At 38.2% G+C, this 7,879-nt stretch overlaps 1 protein-coding gene and 1 long non-coding RNA gene across 2 annotated transcripts; one reads left to right on the top strand and one right to left on the bottom strand.

Moving 5' to 3' along the window:
* Positions 1-8: 8 nt before the first annotated feature.
* LOC141844718 (uncharacterized) lies at positions 9-1,219 on the bottom strand. Its single transcript, XR_012603185.1, has 5 exons — positions 1,028-1,219; positions 865-943; positions 728-788; positions 498-655; positions 9-83 (listed from the first exon to the last, which is right to left on the bottom strand). It is a non-coding gene; the product is annotated as an uncharacterized LOC141844718 (long non-coding RNA).
* Positions 1,220-6,205: 4,986 nt separating this feature from the next.
* On the top strand, positions 6,206-7,577 carry LOC141845281 (uncharacterized). Its single transcript, XM_074733345.1, has 3 exons — positions 6,206-6,578; positions 6,701-7,150; positions 7,237-7,577. Exons 1-3 carry the CDS (start codon positions 6,206-6,208, stop codon positions 7,422-7,424), a joined length of 1,011 nt encoding a protein of 336 aa, XP_074589446.1. The 3' UTR covers positions 7,425-7,577.
* Positions 7,578-7,879: the final 302 nt, after the last annotated feature.

The following is a 7,879-nucleotide window of genomic DNA, read 5'->3' as shown; positions in this document are numbered from 1 at the left end:
TCACCCACCTGATAAATCGGAGATAAAAATCTAGAACCCCCAGAAAAATAGATCCTCGTAAGTAGCTGATCAAAATCAAGGACCTGTAAAATACAATGATAATATCCTAAATACAATGATATACCCAAGAAACCCTAATCAAACTAGAGTTAGTTTAATTCTATTTAATTAACCCAACCAAACCAATCATGGTTAAATAAATTCCAAATTTAGGTTATCCATAACCTAATCTAAGGGATGATAACCTTAGTTAACCAATCAAATTCATTTGGGTTCAACTAAATCAAATTCAAGATCAATCATAGCAAGTCCCACCAACTGATCTGACTTAATTCCAATTGAAACCAACCAATCCAACATGCTATTTCAAATACCATAACTAGTATACAGTTCACAAATAGCACCAATAAACCAATCTAACAGTAACCTTTAACCACTCCTAATCATAACATTCAATCAAATAGATTAACCTTACAACAACAATCCATAACACTTACCTCAATTATAGCTCACTGCCGATCCCAAGAACCACAGTCGGACCAGATCCAGGATACAATTGATCTTACTAATCTCCTTTTTCTCTTCCACAGCTTCAGCTATTCCAACTCACGACCAAATTCACAAAAGCAAGATCCGATCAAATCTCACTAACAAGCTACAAAGATAAGCAACTGATCAACAACATCACAATCCTATGAAGAAACCTAAAACCAAACCAATCCCTTACCTTACAGATCCGGCTTCTCCTTCTTCTTCACTCACGGCCGAAACAGGGAACCAACCAAATTCTGAAATCCGATCACAGATCTAAACCAAATCCAAATCCAAATCATATACTCAAGGTCTAACATCAAGGATCCTTACCGATTGCTCCTTCTTGCCTCGATCAAGCTCGTCGTCAATCCCATCCAGAAATTTCTAACAAGCTAGATTCCGTATCAAGCTGTGAAGAGATCAAAGTTTGAAATACGGAGAGATCTAAGGAAAACCCTAAAAAATGAACATCCAATCGAAATCATCCACTTACCCGATCGATCTTGCTCCGATCGTCGCTTCTACCATCGTTGCTCGCCGTCAAACTACGCCTCTCCCGACTACGAACCGAGCCCGCAGTCAAGATCCAGCCCTCCAGTCGTTCCGTCGCCGGCACCGTCAGAGCTCGCTGGTAGTCACGCGATCGGGACGAAGAAGGAGAGGAACAGAGGCTGATCGCGGAGAAACAGAGAAGCGAAATCGCGAAGAAGGAAGGAAGTCGCGAGGCTTAAATGGTTTCTTACCGGATCTTCTTAACGGGTTCGGATCCTATAACCATCAACCCATTTAATCCTTTAATCCGTTAGCTGAACCATTTTATGAGCTTAAAAGTAAATCAAAAATTACTAGAGTAATGTAGTGGAATAAATATAAATAATTAACTCATGCATGCAATGAAGTTGATAACAATATTTTTATCTAACTAAACATGTAAAGTTTCCACACAAATAATAAGGTAACACTGTTTAAATAAATTGATTCTTATTTTGATTAACTCATTTCTAGAAAGATTCTAGAAGTGGAGAAACCTTAAAAAGAATATAAAAATTAAGTACATAACAATATATAATTCTACGGTAATAAGGAAATGATAGAGTTATATTAGTATTGCCGATTTAGAAAGATGAGGTGTAGTGTTGAAGCACGTTGCCGAAGTTGCATCCGAAGAGCACAACGATTAAGTGCACGAGCAAACTTATAGTGAGTCAGAAGAATTGAGTTGTGAAGACTCTACCTTGAGGATCCTTTTATAGGCCTTCTTTGGATACTGATGTGGTACTTCCCGATTGACTGTACCATTCTAGGTCGCCTTAGAGACTGCTGACGTGGCTGCAACGTTTATCTAGCAGTAAATGCTATCCACAATTCCAATCAATTGGATTCCCTCCAATCGCCTAGAATTAGGTCAATTTTCATCTTTGACTTGCTTTCCTGAATCGCTAGATTTCATCCCTATCGGTAGCTTGGACCTAGTATAACTATCAAGTAAATCTCAGAGTTGTGCATATAGCTACAAGTTTGAGTCAAGATTTCCACTACGCATTCAAATGACGAGCCCAAAATCAAGATGAGAAGTGATAGAAGCTATTCACCCTCCCCTTCTAACTCACATGAGTCCTAACAATATGTCCACTACATTAGGCACAGGAAAAAAAAGTTGACATATGATACACACTTCTAAGAATGATAGATCATAATCACTCAGTTAAATCATCCAACTTCTTACTTCTCCACTTGGAACTATATTGTTAATCTTAGCTATTGCATAAATCGGTACCTCTCTTTTAAGTTTGGCTCAATAATTTCCATTTTATAAGTCTAAGCTTATTGCAAGGGTAACAATTGATATTATTTTTAAGGGAAGAGATCACTCACCCCTTTTGGTAGTATGTGTCCTTCTTCTTATGGCTTTTTTTTATTGAAGTCTTTCACTTTTTAGATGAAAGATCTGTTGGTGCAATTAACCTTAGGTCAAGGTCACCAGATTGATTAAGCTCAGTTTGACTCGAATTGGATTTTGATGTTCGATCAATATCTTGGTTAGGTGTTAAGTAGATCCAGGTTAACCGGATACTTGACAGTGGAAAGTCCAATGGGTTATAAAGGATCTGACACTTAACACGAGATGAGAAGTCCGAGTGGATCATGAAAGACCAAACACTTGGTACAAAATGGAAAGTCTAAGTTGGTTAAGGTTGACCAGACACTTACTGATCAGAAGTCCAATAGGAAAGTTGGCAAGAGAAAAGTTTAAGTGAGTCAAAATTGACTGGACACTTAGTGACTTGTAGCCCTGGAAGATCAAGGTTGATCAGATGTTTGGTAACAATAAAGTCCTGGTAGGTCGAGATCAACCGGATACTAGGCAATGAGAAAGTACTGGAAGGTCAAGGTTGATCGTATGTTAGGCAATGAGAAAGTCCTAGCAGGTCAAGGTTGATCGGATGTCAGACAACGATAAAGTCTCGACAAATCAAGGTTGACCAGATGCCATATGACGAGGAAGTCCCGATAGGTCAAGGTTGACCAGATGTAGGCAACAATGAAATCCTAAGAGGTAAAGGTTGACCAGATGCTAGGCAATGGACGTCTTGACAGGTCAAGTATGATCAAATGTCATGCAAAGAAAGTTCAAAAATGATAGAACAAACTTTCGAAAGCTATAACTTTTGACTCGGATATCAGAACGAGACAATCTTTGATGCGAAATGGAGCTTGTTCAGAGATGTATCTTGTTACTCAAATCAATTTAACTGATTATGTATATCAATCGACTAATTTGAATCAGAATTGAACAAAAGCAAATTGATTTGATTGATCATGGTAATCAGTTGACTGATGTTGTTTCAAAAGCATACAAAAATGAATCGATTCGACTGATTGACAAATCGATTCCACTAGTATTTGAAAATTGACAAAATCAAACAAGATTTTAAAAAGTTCAGTAGCCATTATTTGATCATTGACCAAATCAATCGACTAGTACGTGATATGTGTTATCAGTCGACTGATTTTGTTTCGAAAGTAAAAAGAAGAGAATTGATTCGACTAGTCATTCGATCAGTCATATCAATCGACTGACATATGAATTGATTCGACTAACATGTGAATCAGTTGACTAATACACAGAATTAAAGTTGAATAAAAGTCTTTCCAAGATATCAGTCGATTGATAATTCGACTGGTACCAATATCAGTCGAATGGATATCATGATCAATCGACTAATGAAAGTTTTTAGTTATTCTAATGACCAAATTCGCCTATGAATTTTCTATTCATGTGTCCCTATTACCTCTCTGGACTTTTGATGCATCATTTCCCTCAAAATTGATCCACTCACGCATTTGATCCTATGATACGCTCGATTTTTTTTCTCTTGCTAAGAATTTGATTATCGACTTTCTTAGACTTCACTTGCCTTACATCCAACATTCTGATTTGTAAGGACTTCCTCTCCCTAAGAATTCGTTTCTCGATTTTCTTAGACTTTTCTTTGTCTTACATCTAATCTTCTTATCTGTAAAGACTTTCTGCATACTTGATATACAAGTAAGATTTTTTATAATTTTGCTATAAGTTCAAGAGTTCACAGGCATGATTGCATCATCAAGATCTTTTCCATTATCACTCCCAAGAGACTTTCTTGTCATTTGATAAGCTAACGACTTAATCAGAAGCAAACAAAAGATTCACCATTTTTACTGAAATTGCTTAACACACTTCTCTCTAAAGACCACAAATAATTTATCTCCACATTTGTGCATTCGATTCGATGTCTTGATCGTATTGGCTAACTCATTTTTCAAATATGTTCTCATTGAGCATCCATGTTGTCTAAATATCTAAAGGAGTTCAGATAAATCTCTTTAAAATCTACATGAATACTAACAAAAGTGCTCATCACTAATTGGCATTTTCTCTCAAAAACAAAAATTAAACAGGATTATGAACTTAAAGTCGTCGAGGAGTGATGGTTAAGGACGAGCTAGGAAAGGTGTACAGTTAATAAAGTTGTGCAAGTACCACAAAAATTGAGATGGCCAACTAGCAATAGTACCATTTCCTCTATTTATCAGACCTACCTATGGGCCCGATCTGAATCAGATTTTGCTCGGAATCCAAATCGGATTAACGGGTCAGTTATTTGTTGATAGGATTCAATGGATTGGTTATCCGTTGATCTAATTCAACAGGTTTAATCCATAACCAGTCTGTTTCTAAACGGGTAAACAAGCCAATTAAGGATCGAGCCTTAAGTATACCGATGAATCAACAATTTAAATCCTCGATTAATCATCTATTTATTAATATTTATTTGAAAAATCAATTGTTTTTAATTTTATTTTAGATTTTTAAAATTATTTAATAATATTTTAATAATATTAACGATGTAATTCAATATAAATTAACTCATTTGTTTAACATGGTTCAACATAGGACTGTTTCATATTTTTTTAGTTCATTTTTTTAAACTTATATTTGTTTTAAATCTTCAACTCATTAAATTTGTTAGTTTAACTCTTTATTTATTGATTTTATTCTATCAATAATTTATCAAACGATATAATTTATATATAATAAAGATTATTAAAGAATATATAAAATTAATCAAAAAATATAACTTATATGATTTCATCACACTAAAATATAATAATATTAATATTAGATTAAAAAATATTAATATCAAAAAATAAAAATAATTTAAGATTTAATATAGTATTATTCTCGATCTATTTTAACTTTTGACTTTTTAAAAACTTAAATACTACTTAATGATTAATGATTGAACAAAAATGAAATAATGTAATTTTTAAAGGACAAAATAAAAAATTTTTAATACAAAAAATTAATAAATGATGTGATTTTAATTCTCTTATATTTTAAATGGATACTTAGACCATTTAAATAATATTTTTAAAATTTTTATTTTGCATATTTTTAAATATTTAAATATTTTTTAAAAAATAAAATATAAATAATAATTCAAGACGCAAGAGGGTATTCTGGCTTCGCCAGAATTGAACCCTTGCCCTCTTCTACAACTCTGTTATGTCGTAATCAACTTAGCTATACATGAGGCAGAATGAAAGTGTCTTTGAAGTTAAGATTTGAAATTTTATATACCTTCGAATCCATAGTTCTAAACCGTCATACAGATGATTTTAAACTGTCAAATTCGAATCGTGCTCGGATCTATTATTTATTTATAGCCGATTCTTTTATCGTTTGGCTTTGCTTTCACCCTATAATTTGCTTCATTAATTTCACCTAATCCAACTTCTGTTTTCCGCGCTGGCGAGTATTGTGTGCGCGCGCTAATGGACAAGCGAATTCTGATGGTTTTGCCCTGGCTGAGAGAGACAGGGTGCGTCTCCGATATAAAGGAGAATGGTGAGAGGACTCAGACTCCCAACCCACACGAGTGGCTCCCTTTTGAGCCCTGTGCTTGCGTCCCCAACGCCCATACCCTCCGAAGCGCTTTCAGTCTCAGAGTGAGGCAAGCATCAGCACCTGTGTGTGTTAGAGAAAGAGCAGGAGGAAAGTTGGTTTCCTTGTACCAATGCTGTGTAGGTCTCCTTCCTCAAACATCTGAAGAAAGCAGTAACAGTAGTTCGTTGCATTTTTTTTTGCTCTTCTCTTTTTCTTCTGGTTCTTCTTTGAAGAAGGGAAATGGCTTCAGATGAGGTGATACCCGTAGGTGGCATTGGGTTCTTTGCTGGACCACTGCTGCCTTCATTTGTTGGATCTTCTTCTCCCTCTAGCTCTAGGGAGAAAGGATGTGCGGGTGCTGGTGAACAAGCTTGGGGATTTCAGTGTTTTGTAGGGGGGAAGGAGTGCCATGAGGGTGAGAAGCGCAGCGACCAAGGCGAGGAAGCTGATCGAGCAGACGATGACAGTTTCAATCTTGACTGCGTGCAACAGCAGAAGCTTTGCGTCAGAGGTCACTGGAGGCCCGCTGAGGATGCCAAGCTCAAGGAGCTCGTCTCTCGGTATGGCCCTCAGAACTGGAACCTGATCGCCGAGAAGCTAGAAGGAAGATCAGGTAACTATCATGTCGAGCGAAAGGGGGGAAAAAAAGAGAGGAAGAACTGTTCTTTTCTAGTTGCCCATATTGTTTGTGTGTTCTGGCTTTTGATGGTTCTGCTCTGCTTTGTTTTGATGCAGGGAAGAGCTGCAGGCTGAGGTGGTTCAACCAGTTGGACCCGAAGATCAACAGGAGTGCATTCGCCGAGGAGGAGGAAGAGAGGCTTTTGGTTGCTCACAGGCTTTACGGCAACAAATGGGCACTGATTGCCAGGCTCTTTCCCGGGAGGACAGACAACGCAGTGAAGAACCATTGGCATGTGATCATGGCAAGGAAGCACAGGGAGCAATCTGCCTACAGGAGGAGGAAGACCTCCGCTCTCTCTTCCTTAGACTCCCCTCCGCTCCCGCTCCCGCCTCACGCCATCGACAGAATGGAGTTGAGCATGCCCATCAATGCTTGCAGCGGCGACTCCACCATCACCAGCGCCAGAAACGAGTCTGCCTCCACCTGCACAGACCTCTCCCTCAACAACTCCTTCCCCAGCACTTTCCCCGCCTCCTGCTGTCCTTCCTGTGATATCTTCAGCGGTATGGGTTCCTTTCGGTTCTCGTCTATTTTGGGACGATTGCTGCAGCATGCCGTGCGTGAGGTCTCTGTTGTTGTTTCACTGCAGGGTTAAATGTCTCCGGAGTTGCCCCCTTGGAGATGGAGCACGACGCCAGTTACTCGACCGCAGACGCTTCTGCAGCTGCCGCAGTGACCTTCCGCAGGAGCAATGCTTGGCCTCAAGGGGAAGCAGATGATGGAAGCAAGAAGATCAGGATACCCTTCATCGATTTCCTCGGTGTCGGCGCGACATAGGAGAGGAGTAAAAGATACACATTTCCAGTGTGGAAGAGAAGGGAAATTTTGTGGACGCAGCCAAGTTTACTCTCTTTTCTGCTTCCATCTTTAATTAATGTATGCGCTTTTCCATTAAGTTCCTAGTAAGCTTCCGTGTTCATACATAAAGACAGGCAGTCGATCTATGCACATGCAAACATGGATTCATGCGTGCTAAGCAAAGTGGCATGATTGCTTTCTACTGTTCATTTAGTTGAAATGGCCTCTTCACACAGACACATTTAAAAAAAAACAAAGAAAGGATTGATCAAGAAATGTGATGTTCTCTGGATGCATGCTTAGCTTTTAAAACGTTGTCAGGTTTGTCTTTGTTTTTGATCTTTTAAGTCCAGTAAAGTCCCTTTTCGCTGCATGTAAAAGACTGCTCGGAAGCTATAGACATTGCTGCAAGGCTGCAAGGCGATGACTATTGA

This window comes from Curcuma longa, chromosome 14 (genome assembly GCF_044706935.1).
Source record: "Curcuma longa cultivar G26 ecotype Majalengka, Jawa Barat chromosome 14, ITB_CL_G26_1.1, whole genome shotgun sequence".
NCBI classification, from domain to species: Eukaryota; Viridiplantae; Streptophyta; class Magnoliopsida; order Zingiberales; family Zingiberaceae; genus Curcuma; species Curcuma longa.
The sequence above is the reverse complement of the archived record's forward strand: the minus strand, read 5'-3'. Positions and strand labels throughout refer to the sequence as shown.